The 20498-nt window shown below is 47.6% G+C and overlaps 1 protein-coding gene across 1 annotated transcript; it reads left to right on the forward strand.

Moving 5' to 3' along the window:
* The first annotated feature begins 16970 nt into the window (after window positions 1-16970).
* On the forward strand, window positions 16971-18614 carry ID3 (inhibitor of DNA binding 3). Its single transcript, XM_004316214.4, has 3 exons — window positions 16971-17375; window positions 17490-17572; window positions 18126-18614. The coding sequence occupies exons 1-2, from the start codon at window positions 17076-17078 to the stop codon at window positions 17547-17549; spliced, it is 360 nt and encodes a 119-aa protein (XP_004316262.2). The 5' UTR covers window positions 16971-17075; the 3' UTR covers window positions 17550-17572; window positions 18126-18614.
* Window positions 18615-20498: the final 1884 nt, after the last annotated feature.

Raw genomic sequence — 20498 nt, forward strand, 5'->3', positions numbered from 1 at the left:
ACATAAGAGCATGATATTTTGAATGGTGTGCTATAAATCATGCTTCCTGGACAAGTATAATATTGTTAGCACAATCCCCAAGCCAGGTAAGATTGTTTAGTTGGAGACAGTTATTGGAATGATCGGCCCAAAATGTAGTAGGACAGAGCCATACAGAGACATTGCTAAACTAAACTTATGAACTCCCAGGCTGTGCTGTAAACCCATTAGGCTGTGTTGCTTTAAACTCGGGGTCAGCCAACCAAAGGTGGATGCAAAAGACTTTAAACAAGCCTGCAGCTTGAGACTTGAAATAGAACAGAAAGGGAATTCACAGGACTCAACTTTGTCTTCTGGCTGGAGCCCTTGAGACCTGAGGATGCTGGCTGGGCTAACTCTGTTGAGATAAGAAACGGCAGCTCCTTTAAGGTTTATTTTGTTTTTGGAGCCACCAGATCCAGTGGGCGGATCATGCCTTGAAATAGAAGCATCTCGAAAGGCCTGTGAATCATTTCTTAGCGCCAGCCTGCGAGGTTTCATATCCTGTTCTCGGAGTTACCTTGGGTGTTGTGTGCGTGCATGTGTGTGCGTGTGTGTGTATTGTTTTCAGGGGTGTTTGCTTAGGATTTGGTTTTGAAACTTTTACTTTCTTTTAATAGCTTTTTTTTTTTTAAGCTGGAGGAATTTTTCAAATGGCTTTTGCGAGAAAGTTCAAACCCTGGAATGACTAAGTCTCTGGAAGAATTTGGACTTTGTAAGGGGCATTTGTATCTGGTAAGAATAACCCAGTCACTGATCTCTGCAGCTAGAAGATCTTTTGGAAAGCTTTTAGGTCAACCCCCTCATTGGACACATGGGGAAACTGAGGCTGGGGGAGGGAAAGGGGTTCAGCTAAGGCCACACACAGTGTCAGCGGAAGTGATGGGACCAGAACACAGGTCTGACTCCTGAAGCCAGCTTCGGCTTTGCAAGAGGCTCTCAAGCACCCAGTCTACATTTAGGTGGGCACGTTTTCAAGATCTGTAAAGGAACAGAAAGATAAAGAGGGTTCTGAGGAGGCAGAATTCACCCAGTATAGGCATAGAAGGATGGGGAAAGGAGTCTAAGGAAGTATCTGAGATGCATTACCTCATTTAATCCTCCCCAGATCCCATTAGAGCAAGAGTTCTCAATCAGGGTCGACTGTGCCCCCAGGAGACACTGAGCAAGGTCTGGAGACATTGTCATTAGGAGGGGAGGTTGTAACCAGCATCTCATGGGTAGAGGCCAGGGATACGGCTTAACATCCTACAATGGACAAGACAGCCTCACAACAAAGAATTATCTGGCCCCAAATGTCAGTAGTGCCAGAGCTGAGAAACTCTGTAATTTGGAGGGCACTCTTCTACAATACAACCCAATTTAACAGACAAGAAAGCTGAGGCTCAGAAGGTACAGCCATTCACTAAGTGTGTGGTCCTGGGAAAATTACTTAACCTCTCTGTGTTTCAGTTTCCTCATCTGTAATATAAAATAGAGATAACAGTACTTCTGTCAATGGTTGTTATGATGATTAAACAAATTAATATTTGTAAAGTACTTAGAACAGTGCCTTAACACCTATTATTATATGAGTATTTGCTAAAAATAATAAAAATAAATAAACAAACTTGTCCAAAATACACAGAAAATAAGTGAAAGGATTGTGGTGAAATCCTAAAGACATTTAAGGGTATGGAAACTAGAAGATGGGAGACCTTCTCGGGGTGTAGGGCCCTGAGAGCAGGTGAGTCATGTGGCCATCCACGTGGCATCCTACATCTCCCTGACCACGAGGTTTTCCTTCTCAGACACTGCTACCTGAAATGCAACTTCATCGTTTTATGTAGAAGTGATATGCACTATTAAACATGAATAGTTTTGGCAAGTCTGACGCGGTAAGCCAAAGCTGTCATCAGTAATTGTTCAGGATACATTAGTTTAGCTCCCTCCCAGCAAGTCAGTCTATTGCCCACCCTCGGGACTCCTAACCATCGATCATGCCCACAGCAGCCAGCACCACCTCGAACAGGCCTCCAGCCTGGATCAACTCTGTGCCCTGTCCCACCTTGCACCCCACTTCAGGGCCCGCTATTGATCCTCCCCCCTGCAGCTCTGATGGCCGTTTTAGCCAGCCAGGGGCCTAGTCCTTGCTTTTCTGCTTTGACCCTCTAACCCTGTCCTCAATCAGGAATCAGATGGCTCCACTGGCTGCTGACACCTGCTAACTCTCTGAGTGTTCACCATGTACATCCTCCAAGACCTAGCTGCTCTCTCAGCGAGCACTGGGCTCTGGGAAGGAAACCAGGCAGAGGAGTGTTATGAGAGCAGACAGAGGAAAAGCCAAAGCAAGAACCCCCCATGTCTCCCCTCTGCCTGAGCCCACCTGACAAGCCTATTCCTTATAACAATCGATGGCGTTTCTTTTTTTTTTTTTTTAAAGAATCAATTTTATATATTTATTTTTTGGCTGCGTTGGGTCTTCGTCGCTGCGTGTGGGCTTTTCTCTAGTTGCAGCGAGCGGGGGCTACTCTTCGTTGCGGTGTGCGGGCTTCTCGCGGTGGCTTCTCTTGTTGTGGAGCACGGGCTCTAGGTGCGCGGGCCTCAGTAGTTGTGGCTCGTGGGTTCAGGAGTTGTTAGGTGCCATTTTTTGAGCATCTTAAGCTAAGTGTCTTACATACTTAAAATAGCCCTTGCCTGCTGTGCCCCACTCCCCCATCCCCAGAGACCTAAGAGAACCCCCCCCCATATAAACTGTATTAGTTTTCTCTTATTGCTGTAACAAATTACTGCAATTTAGCGGCTTAAAATGACACAAAGTTATTATCTTACAGTTCTGTAGATTAGAAGTTCGACAAAGAACTCACTGGGACAAAATCAAGGTGTCTACAGGGCTGTGTTTCTTTCTGGAGGCTCTAGAGGAGCATCCATTTCTTTGCTTTTTCCAACTTCTAGAGGCTGCTGACATTCCTTGTTCTGTGACCTCTTCCTCCGTTTTCAAAGCAAGCAACATGACACCTCTCTGACACCCTACTTCCACTGTTACATCTCTGACTCTCCTTCTGTCTCCCTCTTCCACTTTTTTTTTTTTTTTTTTTTTGCGGTACGCGGGCCTCTCACTGTTGTGGCCTCTCCCGTTGTGGAGCACAGGCTCCGGACGCGCAGGCTCAGCGGCCATGGCTCACGGGCCCAGCTGCTCCGCGGCACGTGGGATCTTCCCGGACCGGGGCACGAACCCATGTCCCCTGCATCGGCAGGCGGACTCTCAACCACTGCGCCACCAGGGAAGCCCTCCCTCTTGTGAGGACCCTTGTGATTACATTGAACCCAACAAAAAATCCAGGACAACCTCCGTACTTTAAGATCAGCTGATTAACAACCTTAACTCTATCTGCAAACTTGATTCCCACTCGCCATGTAATGTAACGTATTCACATAACATATTCATGTTCCAGGGATTAGGAGGTGGATGCCTTCTTTTTTTATCGAAGTATAGTTGATTTACAATGTTGTGTTAATTTCTGCTATACAGCAAAGTGATTCAGTTATACATATACACACATTCTTTTTTTTATATTCTTTTCCATTATGGTTTATCATAAGATACTCAATATAGTTTTCTGTGCTATACAGTAGGACCTTGTTGTTTATCCATTCCATATGTAATAGCTTACATCTGCTAACCCCAGCCTCCCAATCCACCCCTCCTCCAACCCCTGCCCCCTTGGCAACCCCAAGTCAGTTCTCTATATCTGTGTCTGTTTCTATTTCGTAGATAAGTTCATTTGTGTCATATTATAGATTCCACATATAAATGATATCATATGGTATTTGTCTTTCTTGTTCTGACTTACTTCACTTAGTATGATAATCTCTAGTCGCACCCACATTGCTGCAAATGTCATTATTTTGTTCTTTTTTATGGCTGAGTAGTATTCCACTGTATCTATGTACCACATCTTCTTGATCCATTCATCTGTCGATGGACATTTAGGTTGTTTCCATGTCTTGGCTATTGTGAATAGTGCTGCTATGAACATAGGGGTGCGTGTACCTTTTTGGATTAGAGTTTTGTCTGGATATGTGCCCAGGAGTGGGATTGCTGGATCATATAGTAACTCAATTTTTAGTTTTCTGAGGAACCTCAGTACTGTTCCATAGTGGCTGCACTAACTTACATTCCCACCGACAGTGTAGGAGGGTTCCCTTTTCTAGGATGTGGATACCTTCGAAGCAGCCATTAATCTGCCTACCACATGAACCAACAGGGAGTAGTGGAGACCATGACAATCCAGAGAGTACACATCCCTTCTAAAGGGGGTACCTACTCAGCCCCAGACGATCTCATCATTCATGCATGAATAGAGGTTAAGTGTGGCTGGATCTGCCAATATTTCAAGCTGGAAAATTAGATTTTTCAGGTGAAGTTTTCCAATTTTGAAATCACTGGACAGGCCAAAAAAAATTTTTTGTGTGTGCTAGATTTGGCCTGAGGCCACCCAGGTGTGACCTCTGAATTCAGCTCCACCCGGTCAACCGTGGTGAGATGATGAGATGTTCTCTGGCATTTACAGGCTCTGCAGGCTCTGGGGCATGAGGAACCAGCTGTGTCTGGAGGTGGGAGGGAACGTGGTCAGGAGCATAGCAGATACTGCAGGGGGTGCCTCGGGGGAAAGTTTAGAGGGAGAAGGGACCAACCATTTCCCTAAGAGACCAACCATCACCTGCAGGAAGCAGTGGTGCATCAAAGGGCACAGGAAATCAGGCAGAGGCAGACCTGAAGAAATCAACCAGACTGAGGTAGGCTTTATGCCTTGTGGCTTCAGAACAAATCAAGCAGACCTTTTCTAATTTCAAAAGGTATCAGTTCTTCCCTTCCCCCTGAAAGCACTAGTGATACTGGCTGGCTGTGTGGAGACTGGTGGGCTGGGGCATGGCAGGGGTGGAGTGAGGAGGAGGCTTTTCATGAAAGATTTTTGAATTTTGAACCAGGTGAAAGTACTACCTATTTAAAACATTGAAGTGAAATCCTTTTATTCATTAAAAAATATTTTAAACTACAATAGTTTACGTTAAAGGTAAAAACATGAATGCAGTTGTCATGGAGACTCCACTGCACTTTCATGAAGATGGGATGTGTGACCTCACTGCAAGAAGAAATGGAAATGTGAATAATTGTTAATAAATTTGGCCAACTACTTTGGATCCATCGTCTTTTTAAATTTTTAATTAATCTATTTATTTTTGGTTGTGTTGGGTCTTCGTTGTTGAGCTCAGGCTTTCTCTAGTTGCGGCAAGTGGGGGCTACTCTTCACTGCGTTGTGCGGGATTCTCATTGCGGTGGCTTCTCTTGATGCGGAGCATGGGCTCTAGGTGCACGGGCTTCAGTAGTTGTGGCATGCAGGCTCAGCATTTGTGGCTCGCGGGCTCTAGAGAGCAGGCTCAGTAGTTGTGGCACACGGGCTTAGTTGCTCCGCTGCATGTGGGATCTTCCCAGACCCAAGGGATCTAACCCGTGTCCCCTGCATTGGCAGGCCGATTCCTAACCACTGCGCCACCAGGTAAGTCCCCAGTATCCATCATCTTAACTGCTGCTTTCCTTATCCTCACACACCGGGACCCAGTAAACCAGATTGGTGTCTTAAGTTCTATTCTATTCCATTCTGAATGGCAAAAAGCTAAGACTCTAGAGTCAGTCAGCTTGCCCCTTCCACACTGGTGACCTTGAGTCAATGTGCTTAACCTCTCTGAGCCTCAGTTTCCACATTTGTAAAATGGGGGTAATAATGATACCAATTTCATGGGTTGTTATGAAGAGTAATGAGTTAATGCCTGTAAAGCACTTGAAACAGCACAAAATCAGTGTCCAAACATACTCTTTTTATTAACTATTTTTACTATTTTACTATTTTTAACCTTGTTTCTTTTGAGTGGGGCAATTATTAAAGCCATAACAACTTCAGACATGTAATGTAGGTGATCTAAAATGAAGTGAATGTAACCTCTGGTCCCCCAAATTCTTACAAACACACTCTGAAGGGAATATCATTGTCTCCATTTCATAGATAAGCAAACTGAGGCCTGGAGAACGTAAGCAAGTTGCTCAAGGACGTTGAGTTTGGACACAGAGAAGATAGAGGCTTGAACCAGGATATCAAGATTCCAGTTCCCACGACTTTCAATTCAAGCCTGTCCTATGGTGTGATTATATGGTGTGATCATAAAATAACAGGGCTGAGTGGGGCAGTTGGATTTCAGTGTGTTAGTTTGGTTTGGGGACAGTCCCTCCCCTGTCATAGTCCCAGATCCAGTAGATTCTAAGGTGGGGGTCAGGTCGGGTCTCTGGCTCACATTCTGGCCTCAGCTTTGGAGCCAAGTTCCTCTCTCCCCTGGGAGGGATACAGGGTTGGGGAAGGGGTGTCAGAGCATGGGGGTTGCCGTGGATGACCCCGGCCCAGCTGCTGCCTGAGCTTTCTCACGAAGGAGGCTCTCCCAGTGTCCCAAATCCACCCCAGGCCCTCTGCTGCCTCCCCCCCTGACCATCGTCATCTAAGGAGCAGTTGTTGCAGCTTGAAAACATGTCTGGCACCAAACATGGAGTTAAATGCCCTGGAAAGTTGGAGGGCACTGCCCAAGCCAACTTCAGGAAGTGGGAGCGCCCACCGATCAAGAGCACAGCCTTGTAGGTTTCAAACCTGGCTTCTCCACTTCCTAGCTGAGTAGCCGTGGGATTCACCTTTCTGAGGTTTCCACATATGTGAAATGGGATAGCCATAGTATCTATCGCAAATGTTTTGGGGATGCTTGTCTTTTTTAAAAGCGCTTTATTGAGGTATAATTTATATACCATAATATTTACCTGCTTTAAGTATACAATGAAGTGATTATTAGCATATTTGAAGAATTGCACAATCATCACCACATCAGTCTTAGAATATTTTCATCACCCCTCCATAAAAACCCCTATACCCATTAACAGCCACTCCCCTTTTTCTTTTCAGCCTTAGGCAACCACTAATCTACATTCTGTCTCTATAAATTTACCTTTTCTGGAAATTTCATGTAAATGGAATTATACAATATGTGGTCCTTTGTGCCTTGCTCCTTCCACTTAGTCTAATATTTTTGAGGTCTATCTATGAATTGTATACATCAGTAGTTTGTTCCTTTTTTTTTCTTTTTTTGGCCACGCCACATCACTTGCGGGATCTTAGTTCCCAGACCAGAAATTGAACCCAGACCCAAGACAGTGAAAGCACTGAGTCCTAACCACTGAACCGCCAGGGAATTCCCTAGTTTGTTCCTTTTTATTGTTGAATACTATTCCATCGTATGATTATACTACATTATATTTATGCATTCATCAGATAGACATTTGGGTTGTTTCCAATTTGGGGCTACAATGAACAATGCTGCTATGACTATCCCCCTACAAGGTCTTGAGTAGACACATATTTTCATTTCTCTTGGGTAAATACCCAGAAGAATTGCTAAGTCATATGGTCAATTTATAGTTTCAAAGTTTTCCATTCCAATCAGTACTGTATGAGGATTTGTTGAGAGAATTAAATGAGATAATTAACATGAAATGCTTAGCATTGTGCCTGAATCTTCAATAAATGATAGCTAGAATTAATAGAGGTCTTAATAGAATCAGCTGTAGTGCTAGAAACCACAGTACTGCTGCCTCCTTCCCTGAAAAGAAAGTGGATCTCCAAGAGGCAGTCACTCTACAGTATTAATGCCCACATCCTGTATGCGCTTAGCCTGGCGTTCAAGGCTCTCCACACCCCCACCTCCATCTACCTGTCCAATCTTGGCCAGCATTCACTTTACCCTCTAGCTTCTGCCCACCCAAGCTGATCAGCACCTCTGCTCATACCATTCTCTGCCCTCTCCCTCCTGCCTTCTCTTTGAGTATTAAAATCCCACTTGCCTTTCAAGACTCAACTCAGGTGTCCTTTCCTCTCCAAGGTCTATCTTGACTTTCTAACTAACTAGACCAGTGCTGTCTATGGGCTGTTGAACACCTGAAATGTGGCTAGTCTGAACTAAGGTGTGCTGAATTATAAAATATACACCAGATTTTGAGGACTTAGTATGACAATAGTATAGAATTAATAGTTTTTTTTGTATTAATTACATGTTCAAATAGTATTGGGGGTATATGGGTTAGGTAAAATACATTATTGAAATTAATTTCACTTGTTCTTTTTAAAAATGTGGCTGCTAGAAAACCTTAAATTACACATGTGGCTCAGGTCTGTGGCTAAATTTTAGTTCTACTGGACAGCATTGGTAAAGAGCACCAACATCCTAACAGTTGCTCTTTATTGAGCACCTAATTTCTTACACTGTTGTATCTGTTATCTGACATAATGCTCAGTGCAATCCTGTGGGGTTGGTATTATGAATATCTCCCTTTTTACAGATAAGGATACAGAGGGAGGGTGTGACCTCTCCCTAAGTCACACAGCTGGACACTAGCAGACTCAGGATTCAAATCCAAGTTGTCTGCCTCCAAAGCCCACAGTCCTCCATGGGATTTGCTGCACAGACTACTAAAGCACCAAGGGCTTTGGGGGTCTCCTGGGGTGCCTTTGGCTGGAATTAGAACAGCTCTGTATGGCAATGAATCATGCTAATCAGAAACTCTGACTGAATGCTTGCCTTTCATAAATACAAAATGAGAAAGCAGATTAATTAATATAAACAATGCATTTGGAATAAATGAGATCTTGGGATCTGTGGGTGTAGTAAAAGGTGGAAGGCCACTGATCTAAATAACTCATTGGGCAGGTGGGGAACCTGATGCCCAAAAAGGAGAAGATTTGTCCAGGGCTGTCAGAGAGTGGGAGAGCCAAATGCAAAAGCCCGGTTTCTAGGCTCCCAGGCTGAGTGTCTTGCATGTACCTCACTGTCTGTACATGGAAGGCCCTGCCCCCAGCCACCTGGAAGCCTTTTGTCTTGAAGCAGCCCCCTTCCTCTCCCAAGCCTGTCCCAAAGACTAGAGAGGAGGGGGCCAGGAGACCCAACCCATTTCCCATCAGGGTCCCAAGGCCACCATCCGGTCCTGGGCCAGGAATTCCTTTCACAGACTGAATTAAACTGAGCCGAAAATAATTCTGAACCCTTGGAAGCCTCCAAGAGCTCCTATTCCTACTCCACCCGGGCCCAGCAGGCCAGGCCTCCCAAATCTCCTCTCTGCCATCTTCTGGGCTCCCCCAGACTTCCCCTGCCAGCTCCCATCTCCACTCACACGTGTGTAGGGAGAGGGATGTTTAAACAGACTGCCCACATCCCTGTTCCCTCTTCCCAGCCTCTCCAAACAGGCAGGAGAAAGGGCGACCAGAGACGTATTAAACCCAGCACCATCCCCATGAGCCAACCCAAGAGGGCCCTAGCCAGAGGCACAGAGAAGGAGCCGCCAAGAAACAGAGAGACACGGACACAAAGGGGCAGAGAGTGTGTCCAAGACAAAGAGAAGAAAAAGGATGGATGTTTAGATCAAGAGAAAGGCACGGAGCGAGAGACGAAGAGACGAGAAATAAGAAAAAGTGGAAAAGGCGGCGGAGATGAAAAAGGGATGCCTGAAAAGGAAAATTAGAAGGGAAAGTAGAGAGAAGATAGAGAAATTAGAATTTGAGGGAGAGATCGAAGGAGCAGGGGCGCGATGGGGAAGAGTAGGAGGGGGGACAAGGAGAGCGCGAGGGGAGACGCGCAGCGATCTGAGGTGCCCTGGCCGCGGGGGTCCCGGGGGGCGGGCCCTCCTCCCGGCGCCTCTCCCCGCCGCGGCGGTCCGAGTAGCCACATTCCTCCGGGTTTCCCACACACTTGCCATCAAAGAGTCCCCAAAGCCCCGGCTTTTCCCGCGCCCCTCCCCCGCCAGGGCCGGAGAAACTATTTTTCACCCCCTCCTGGTCTTTAATCTGCTGTGGGGAAAGAAAGCGGCTTTTGTTGGGCAAGGGGCTGCGCGGAGGGCGGGGCGGGGGCGCCGGCGATTGTGTGTCCCGCAGCTGCGCGCCTGGGGCCGCCGGGGTGGGGCCGCCGGGGCGCGGGGCCGGAGCGCGGGCGCTGAGGGCCCGGAGGTCGAGCCGGGCAGGGGTGGGGCGCAGGGGCGCGGGGCGGACGGCCTGGGCAGGTCGACGGGCCGGAATGGGGGCTGCCGGGGCGCGGGGTGCGGGCGGGAGGGTCGCAGGGGCTGAGGGGGTGGAGAAAAAGGCCACCCGGGCGCGCAAGCCCATTGTCCTCTTGGCCCTGTTCTGCACCAGGGCCGGAGATTGGGGGAAGATGGACACTCGTTGAAAGGGCAGATGGGGAGAAGGCTGCACACCCGGAGGAGGTCGTATACTCAGGCAGGGGGCCATGAGAACTCTGGGAGACACACCACACATTTAAGCAACAATCAGGGAGACAAACACACACACACACACACACACACACACACTCTCTCTCTCTCTCTCTCTCTCTCTCTGTTTCTCTGTCTCTCTCTCTCTCACTCTCATCAGGGACACAGACACACAACCCTGAGGAAGGATCCCACAGCCAGAGAGAGGCCAACAACACACACTCAGGGAGGAACACACATTCAGAGAACAACCCACTTACTCAGACACACACACACACACACACACACACAGCCTAACGCCATAAAGCTCTGTTGAACAAAATGGATTTCCGATATGAATTTCCTTCTCCTTCCAGCCCCAATTTCTCCTTAAGACAGGCCCCCATTCTCCAGCATTTGCTTCCTTTCTCCCTCCAGTTGGTAGCCTGGCTCATGCTTCAAAGCACAAGCTCTGGACTCAGGCAGCCCTGCTCTGCCTCCCGACAGCTGTGTGACCTTGGGCAAGTCACCTCACCACTCTGAGCTTCAATGGATACGAGAGTTGAGAGAGATAATATAAATAAGATGCCTGACTCGTTGTTGGCACTTGACAAAAGTTATCCCTTATGAGCCTGCTGATGCGTGGGCTGCTGTAATGATGACACTCAAGGGCGGCTTTGGCCGGCAGGAGGCTCTCTCTGAGCTGCAGCCTCTGCCTCTGCTTTCTGGCACCCCTGCATTTCCACCTCAGTGCCCCATTGGGCGTGGGGGAGACTTTTCCTCTCTGACAGGGTCAGCTCTGTCCCCAGGCCAGATCCCTCCCATACCTACCCTCACAGCTTTTGAACTGCTGCTGGGATCTAGGCCAACACAAGACAATATCTGAGCAGGGTGAATGTTGCTTTTCAAGGCCTTTTTTTTTTTTTGCCTTCATCTTTTCTTGCCTTGGATTCCATCATCTTTCTAAAGCCTTTCCTGAACCCCATTAGTGGGAGCCCAAATCCAACTGTCAGCCTCTGTCTGCGACAAAGAACATCCCCTAAGTGGTCTCCCAAAAGTGATTACTGGGGTGGAACTTAATTCAGTACATCTTTACTAATTGCCCACTCTGTGCCAGGCACTGTGAGGGATACTGAGACCAGGAAGACAGATATGACATGATTACAAATCAGGTGAGCTATAAGCCCCATATGGTGGTTGGAAGTGTTCAAAGAAACCATGAATGAAAGTGCTTTGGAAACAGCAAGATCTCTGCAACATATTCGTTGCCTTTTGCTATTTGTTAAATCAGAGTTAGACTCCTACATAACTTACTGATGCTCTCCAAAGTCTAGAAGTTCCAAACTTTTCTTAACAGGGAAATGAGGTTGTCCCTGTCTGTCCTCATTAGCCTAGAAATGCTAGGATGAGGAAACTAGCCCTTGTGTGTCTGGACGCTGTGTGCAGTTTGGATGTTTGTCTCCATCCTTGTATGCATCAATGTTTGAGCCACAGGCTTGAGTTCAAATTTTGATTATTGGAGTTTTGTGCCTGCTAGCTCTGTGGACAAATCTCTTTGACCTCAATACCTTTGTCATGATATCTACCCCAAAAGACTATAGAGAAGATTATATGAAATAGAATTTATACAGCAGCAGCACAAGATAGGTTCTCAGAAAACAAACTCTTCCTACTTTCCTGTGGTTGTCCACCCACACACACCCCAGATGCCAAGCCAGCCCCTGGACATCCCATGGTCACTGCCTACCTGCTGACATAAGGGGTTAGTTAACTTCAGGGTGGTATGGCTGGACCAAGCTAGTCTGGCTTTGGGTTGAAAGAAGGAGAGAGGGAGGAAACTCAACTCCCAAGTTGACTCCTAAAAACAGGAGTAGTCAGCCTGCACTTTGTTTAAGAATAAACATCCCTGAAAGCATGGACAGGAAGGTTTTTCGGGGGGGAAAAATTTCCAAGAAATTTCCAATGCTCTCTGAGTCTCCCTACTTAGAAGAAATTTCCTAATACCTTGGTGTCTGTCTTCCAACCAAATGCATGCCCCCCCTTGCTTTTCTCTATCCGGTGGAATAAAACCCTCTCAGGTCCAAACTACCTTCCTAGGAGGTCCCTTGAAAGGGCAGAAGGAAAAGCATAAACACAGAAGGATAAAAGTTTTGAGACAGGCAGACCTGGGTGCAAATCTTAGATCTGCAACTTATTAGCATGTGACTGTGGGCAAGCACATTAACCTCTCTGAGCCTCAGTCTCCTGGTGCATAAAATGGGTCAATGAGATAATGTATGAGAAGGCAAGTGGGACTTGGTAAATAGTTAAGATTCAATGAAGGATGATGATGATGGTGGTGGTGGCAGCGGCAGTGGCGGCACCAAGACCTTTGAACTGTAGAGTAGCCCATCTTGGAGGCCCCTGAAATCCCCATTCCTATAAGGACTCATGCCTTAGATCCAGATGCTCACCATAGTCCCCTTTGCAGTATTTCACATGTTCCTGAGACCAGACTCAGCAGGAACCATTAAGCTCACTTCGTACCACCTATCTCACTCACCAGGGGCTACATCACATCATAGCACATGAAAATAACTAATTGGTTCCTACGACACTTTCCATCCCTTGTTCTCTTGATCCTCCCAGCTGTAAATAAGGTCGGTGGATATTATTTTTCACCCCACTTTACAAGGAGACAACTGAGGCAGAGGGAAGAATAAGTAGTCCATCCAAGGGTTTGAGCCTTGATTCTGAATTCCCCGTGCTCTTCTTGTATCACATGAGTCTCAAGCAGTAGTTTGAGGTCTAGCCTTGCTTGGGGGAGGAGAAGGGGTATGTTCTAAGTGTATGGCTGGGAAGTCCTCCGCACACCTTTACATGTACTTTGCGAGCCAACAGTTACATATTAAAAATTGCAGCATCTGGGGATGTCCTGAGACTACAGCAGACCACCCTAATGCTAAGGAGAGTTAGAGGGCAGAATGGACAGGAAGCCAAATGAGGGGGAGGTCTGGGTCCTGGCTACATGTCAGCAACTGACATCCAGAGTAACCTTGGGCAAGATTTGGAAGTTCCCTTGATCCCCACTTTCAACATTAATGGCAAAAAATAGAAAGGTAGACAAGTAGATAGAAGCTCAGTTTAGGCAAAAAGACATCTGCAATTCTCATCATCATTATTTTGGCTTTGAAATCGACAGCTCAGAGACCCCCGACCACTTTTCAAAATTTTAAAGACAAAGCAGTATAACTTAATAGTTCTGCCAACTCTTAAAAAAATCAGAGAGCACAACACTGACTTTTTTTTCCTTTTCTTCTTCTTCTTCTTTTTTTTTTTTTTAAATTTTGGCAAAGAAAGATTCAGTTCCTGGAAATGCTTACAAAATGATTCCTGACACTGGGAGGAGATAGTTAAAAAAGGAAGAAGACGAAAACTTATAAACATATATAGATAAAGGCAGAAGGTGGCAAGAAAGAGAATAAACAAAAGAAAGAAAAGAAAGAACTAAAAGAGATAGAAGGAAAAAAGACTTTAAAGGGCCCCAATTCAAGAACGTTATCAAGTTCTCAGCATCTGCAATTCACAAGCCGCTTGCGGGTCGGGGCGGCGCAGACCCCTCCCCTTTCTCGGGTGTCGGACGCTCATTGGTGGGGACGGCAGTCGCCGGCCGGTGACTGCCCGAGGAAAGGTTGCCTGGGACACGCATCCCTGTGTGAACGCATGACGTCCCACCCTGGCGCCAGGCTGTCTGGGGCTGAGTCTTAGATCAACACAGCTGTGGGACCGGGACCCACAGCTGGGCAAAGGAGCGGATTCCTCAACAAAAAATAGGATTGTGAGAAAAGTTCTGAAACAAAAACAGCGCAGACAAAAGCCTTAATGACATCCTTTCATAAAAATAAAAAATGCAAGAGGGGGGAAAAAGCTGGTAAAAGGAGCAGAACTGGGAACAGAAAGTTCAGAGGCATTTGGAATAAGAGACTGAGGCCCCACCACCGCTAAACAAGTTGCAGAAGGCCTGAGCTAGCCCTCCAGTCCGCTGTAGGGAAAAAGAAGTCTTTTGGGCTCAAACTTTATTCAGTGTTCTCAACCGTAACCCATTTCTTTCAGAATTAGAATCTTACATTGGAGAGTACCCTTAGAGGTCATTTGTTTCCCCCTCCCTCAATTTTACAGAAAATGAAGCCCAGGAAGGAAAGAAATTCTTCCAAGGCCACATTGCAAGTTACTGACATGACCAGGACAGAATTCTGCTTGCTGATCCCGGCATCCCTCTCCTGCCTATGTCACCCAGCTCATGGGCATTTCACCCTGAAAGCATCTTGGGAGATAATGTGAAGGTGCTTTGCAAATGGCTGCACAAGCCTGAGGCAGCAGTGGGTAGTAATGGGGGAGGGAAAAGGAGAGAGGGGAATCTGTGTGGTCCTATGGACTGAGCACAGACCACTCAACCGGCCACTTGCTGGGTCCTCGGGCACCAAGGAGACTAATGGATGTGAGGGAGAGAGTATGTCAAGCGCCTTGCAGAGAAGAGGCGTTTAGTAATTATTTGTTGAAGGAATGAGGTAGGTCTAGTTAGCTCCATTTTATAAATTGGAAAATTGAGGCACAGAGGTGACTTACCCAAAGTTCACATTATTAGTAAAAAAGAATGGGAATTTGAACATAAATCTGCCTAGCTCTGAAGGCCATGATATTTTCCAGAACATGGGCTTGACTATTTTGCACAAACCACGGAAGTCTGCGTGACAGAAAAGTGTTTTTTATTTGGTCATTCAGGAGTCCGCATAGCCACCATATTCCCTTCCCAAGACCAAATAGCTGGCATGCTCTTCACTTGACATCTGTAGCCTATATAGACTGATCTGTCCATTCATGGGATATTTTCTTATACCATAGAGCCTGTCCTGGAAAACATTTATATTTCAGGAAGAAGTCTTTCAACTCTTTCTTGGGACACAGAGTCCTGTGGTATGACAGCGAAGAATAAGGATTCAGGGCTGGCTCTACCATTACTTGTGGTGTGACCTTGGAAATATTTTATAACTCCTTTCTGTACCCTTTACCATCCCACACCTGCCTGTCCAAATTTCATAAAGCATTAGACTTCTAGAGCTGGAAAGGATTTTAAATAATCACTTAGCACCATTTCCCCATTTTGTTCACAAGGTGACTAAGGCCAGGGTACCTGGGCTTGTTCAAGATCACATGACAAATTATTGGCAAGGCTGGCATGTTGAATCTAGGACTCCTAATTCCCAGTCCAGTGTCCTTTTTACTATGACTATTTTGAGACTCTCCTAGCTCTGAGCTCCCATTGTCCTGTTAATCAGTGCCACATACTATAGAACTCTTAATTGTTTCCTGTGTTAATCTTGTCTCTCCAAATTGTGAGATTCTTGAGAGCAGGAGCCACTGTTTTATGTGAAGCGACTCCATAAATATTTACCAACTGACTGATTAAGGAAGCAACCATTGGGGGATCCCACCTGGCCAGTTCCATGATGGAAACCAGCATTCTGAGGCTGCAGATTCCCAAAAGTCCTTGGAAATGACAAGATGACAAGCAAAGAATACTGAATGCAATGTCCCGTTGCGATACGGGGCTTACTTGCCTGTCCCGTAGTCCCTTTCCTGGACTCTCAGATAGAGCTGGAGCCATTTCAGCAAGGGTAAGAATAATCCAGTCCAGGTGGCCTGCCCTTCCATAGCAGTGAGGGATAGACAATAGAGTGATGAAATTACCAAACTATTGTTTTCCGCATAGAGGTGTGTGGAGAATGGGGGAAGGGAGAAGTGAGAGTTAAAAAGAGATTTGCTGACCTAACGGGAGCTCCTAAAAAGGTTATTTAGAAATCATCCCTTCTGCACCCCCATTCAAAACCCTGTCCAAACTTCTAATCAAACTCACTTCCAAAATATAACTGGGCATATATTTGGCTCCTTATGGAGTGCATGGGGCCAGAGAATGGGAGCTCTCTTCCTTCCCCATGCAAAAAGCACGATTCAGGCTGCTGTCTTCTTTTTTTTTTCTTTCCCCCTGTTGCTCAAATAAATAGTGTTCTTTGCTCAAACCCCCTTCCCCTCCTCCTTCTGCAATCTCAGCGCCTAGCCCAAATCTGTTTTCTTCATTGTAACCTCAGCTTCACCGCAATTAATTTTTTCCCCCTCTGGTCACAAGATAATTCCTGACGCCAGTGAGTCTGGAGGTCAGACGAACAGCAAATTGGGGAACAAGGCGGCACTAATTCCTTACAAGTTTCCCTTGAAAAATCTTTTGCTTACCAAAAAAAAAAAAAAAAAAAAAGCTTCTTTGCTGTTCGGGGATTTACGACCTCGGAGGACTGTGAGTTCGAACCAGTGTTGGGCTGTGGGTGGACTGGCAGGGGGCAGAGGAGCTCTAAGATCTGGGGCGCTGCCAGGAAAAGGCAAATTCTTAAAGTTAATGGTTTTAAGTGATTTTTTAAATCCTTTCTGGCAAAGAGGCCCGCCTCTCCTCTGTATCAGCGCTTCCTCATTCTTTGAATCCGCGGCTCCGCGGTATTCGGCGTCAGACCCGCCAGAGGAAGCCTGTTTGCAATTTACCCGGGCTGTGAACGCCCAGGGTCGACGGAGGCGGGGCCAAGGCGGGCTGTTTTGCATAAAGGGGCGTGCCTTCCAGGCGGGCTCTATAACTGCGGTCCTCCGTGAGAGTGCGCGCGTTGCTAGCTGCTCAAGGGGTTCTTTGGCTTTTTTTCTTCTTTCGGCACTTCCAACCTCATTCCTCAATATGAAGGCGCTGAGCCCGGTGCGCGGCTGCTACGAGGCGGTGTGCTGCCTGTCGGAACGCAGCCTGGCCATCGCGCGGGGCCGCGGCAAGAGCCCGGCAGCTGAGGAGCCGCTGAGCCTGCTTGACGACATGAACCACTGCTACTCGCGTCTGCGGGAACTGGTACCCGGAGTCCCGCGAGGCACTCAGCTTAGCCAGGTGGAAATCCTGCAGCGCGTCATCGACTACATCCTCGACCTTCAGGTGGTCCTGGCCGAGCCCGCTCCTGGACCCCCAGACGGCCCGCATCTTCCCATCCAGGTGCGCGTGGGCGTGCTTGGAGCAGGGGCGGGGCTGAGCTCCAGGGCAGGGATGCTGCGGGACCCTTAGAACTTCCTAGCGCCGTGCATAACTCTCCCGTTTTCCTTCTCTCAGACAGCTGAGCTTGCTCCGGAACTTGTGATCTCCAACGACCAAAGGAGCTTCTGCCACTGACCTGGACGTCCTGGCGCCTCCAGGTGAGTATCCACGCCTTCTCCCGGGGGCGGGGAAGGGAGGGCAGCTGGTGCTTAAATGGCAAATCCTAGAGTTGGTAGGCCTTTTAAGGGATTACCGCGCCCCCTCGGTTTAGGGAAACCGAGTCCAGAGAGGTGCAAGTGACTTGCCCGTGGTCACATCAAATGAATGACGGAACCAGTTCCCATCCAGTGTTCATTTCAACCTTAAACACACGGTGTCCCTGCCTTCCCTAGTGGCCAAAGACGCGAGAAAGTAGGCGCGGGTCCGACTAAATAAAATAGCCAGTCTGTTTGTAGCTTGGAGTCCTTAAAGGATCCGTGTTTTCTTCAGCCCCCTCCCAGCTAGTGTTAATTCCAAGAGGGAGGGATGGTGCAAGCTCCGCCTGTGGTCCTTTGGCGCCAACTGGGTGGGGGCAGCGTGGGGCGCGGAGTTATCAGCTGGAGGTAGAGACCAAGTTTCCTCCTTGGCGCCGGCCAGTCTGCGGCCGGCCCCCGCCTCGGCGCGCTCGGCGGAAACTGACGGCTCCCTGGTCTTCTTTCCTCCCCCGCCCAGAACGCAGGTGCTGGCGCCCGTTCCGCCTGGGACCCGGGACCCTCTACGGCCGGAAGCCCGAGGGCATGGATGGGCCCCCACCTCGCCCTGCCCACTTGACTTCCCCAAACCCCTGCCTCGAGGCTGGACCTGCGCCCGGGAGCGAAGGACTGTGAACTTGGGTGGCCTAAAGAGCCAGAGCTAGCTCTGGGCACCAGCTGGGCAACCTCCCCCAGCCCTCACCCCACCCCCAAGTTTAAAGACTGTCTTTCAGTGTGTGGAGGTGTATGGGGGGCGGGGCTGGCTGCTCTCCAAACTCTGGCAAGGCAGCGGTAGAGCTGGTCTTCTGGTCTCCTTGGAGAAAGGCTCTGTTGCCCTGATTATGAACTCTATAATAGAGTATTTAGCTTTTGTACCTTTTTTGCAGGAAGGTGACTTTCTGTAACCATGCGATGTATATTAAACTTTTTATAAAAGTTAACATTTTGCATAATAAACGGTTTTTAAACACTTGTGTATGTAATTTGATTCCTTAATGCTAACACTTTCGCACAAGACTGAATTTAGGGGGACTAAATTAATGTCTTGGAGCTTGGGGAAAGCAAACTTGCTTATTCCCTTAAAAGGGAGATGGGAGAATACCCAGCTAAGGCTGGGGAAGGGGGGGAGCCCCACATCCATTGGGTGCAAAGAAGAGCCTTGTCCTGTCTCATTTAACAAGTGAGGGAAGACTGGAGAAGGGAAGTGACTGGCACAAGCTCACCCAGCAAGTTGGGGGCTCAGGATAGAAATCGGGTCTCCTGAGTCTCAGTTGTTAGGTACTTTGAGAGCTGTTTTGCTAACTAGCAGATGGCTGTCTTCTTCAATGCCATTAATTATTCATGATGTCTTTCTAGCAGGGGATGTGGAAGAGAAGCCTCACCTGGTGCCCAGGAAGGGTTGGTGGTTGATAGACCCATTTCAGAATTGAATAAATGGATCATTGGGCTTGGTTTCATTTCCCTCTTCATGTTCTCTGTTTTAATTTTCTCTTGGGCTTTCAAAGTTGGAGAAAATAGGAGAGGGGTCTCTTCCCTCAAATCCTCAGCCACTCTGATCAGAAGGATTTTGGTGCTGGTTGGGAAATATGGGAACAAATCCCTCTACCAGCAGGTAGTTGAAGACTCTGAGCCTAGACTGGGAATTTGAGGAAGAGGCCCTACAGCCCTTATTTCTGGTATATCCTTCTCATAACATCTCCATTGGGAGCCTATTCTGTAAGCATCTTTAGCCCTATTTCAGAAATGGAAAATTGAGACTCATGGATAATGGGTTGGAGCCAGGTTCACACAACCCCTTGAGAGGCAGAGATGGGATTTTAACCTTAACTACAGTGACTATGACAGTAGTGGACGGGAGCAGGGTCTGAGACTGGCTATTCCATGGAGCCAGGCCTGAGAGTCAGGCAGAGGGCAAGACTCCCAAACCATGCCACCTTTGCCCCCACCTGGCACTTCCCCAGGTGGGTTCCACCAGGCACCTGGCCTCTCTAGACTCCTGTTTATGATATGATCTCACATGTGTGTTGGCCACTGGCATGAGTTACTTCAATATTTCATAACAAACAGGTCACGTCATCACCCACCTTCATGCCTTAACCCTGGTGAGCTTTCAGGGGCGAACAGGGGCATGTGGAGAGGAGGCAACCTTTGTCTCTGCAAACCACCCTCCTAGCTGACCAATGTTCTTAACCTGTTTCCTGGTCTTCTCCGATGATCTGATGTAAGGTATGAATGCTCTCTTCAGAAGATACACAAACTTTGCCGAGCAATAGCATACCTCCAATGCCCTGGGAAGCCCTCACACCCCATGTGAGGAACTCTTGCTTCAAACCAAGTAAGTACAAGACCCAGGCTGGGTCTACCTTGGATCATTTGTTCGGTGTCCTCTGCTGGCTCTGGAGTCAGCCACACAAGGGTGCAAATCCTTGTCTGCCACATACTAGCAGTTGGACTGCAAGCTAGCAACTGCGTCTCTTCAGCCTCAGTTTCCACATCTGTATGAGACTGCTGATATTGAGAAAACAGTTCTGAGGCACCCGGCCCCACATTACACCATTAATTGCAGTAAAGCCAGGCACTGAACTCAACGTCCTGTGCCCTTTCTGCCACAATGTGCTGCTTCCTGCTTGGAAGTTGTGGGACTGTGGAAGGCTGGGAAGAGCTGAATCGCTCATCTGCCATGTGAGCTTGAGCAAGACACCTCACCTCTCAAAGCCTCTCTCCTCCCTTGCTCAGCAGCTGGTCGTTCTTGTACTGCTGCCTCCCTGGACAGAGATAATGGTGGGAAAGTTCTTTGAAATGCATCACACACCTACAAGGTATTATTAAGCTAATTCCAAGGAAATTGCCTGTA

The sequence above is a fragment of the Tursiops truncatus genome, chromosome 1 (genome assembly GCF_011762595.2).
Source record: "Tursiops truncatus isolate mTurTru1 chromosome 1, mTurTru1.mat.Y, whole genome shotgun sequence".
In the NCBI taxonomy this organism is placed as follows: domain Eukaryota; kingdom Metazoa; phylum Chordata; class Mammalia; order Artiodactyla; family Delphinidae; genus Tursiops; species Tursiops truncatus.

Coding starts and splice junctions, on each gene's coding strand:
- ID3 (XM_004316214.4), top strand. CDS start 17,076: ATGAAGGCGCTGAGCCCGGTGCGCGGCTGCTACGAGGCGGTGTGCTGC. Junction 17,376..17,489: donor GCCCGCATCTTCCCATCCAG/GTGCGCGTGGGC, acceptor TCCTTCTCTCAG/ACAGCTGAGCTTGCTCCGGA.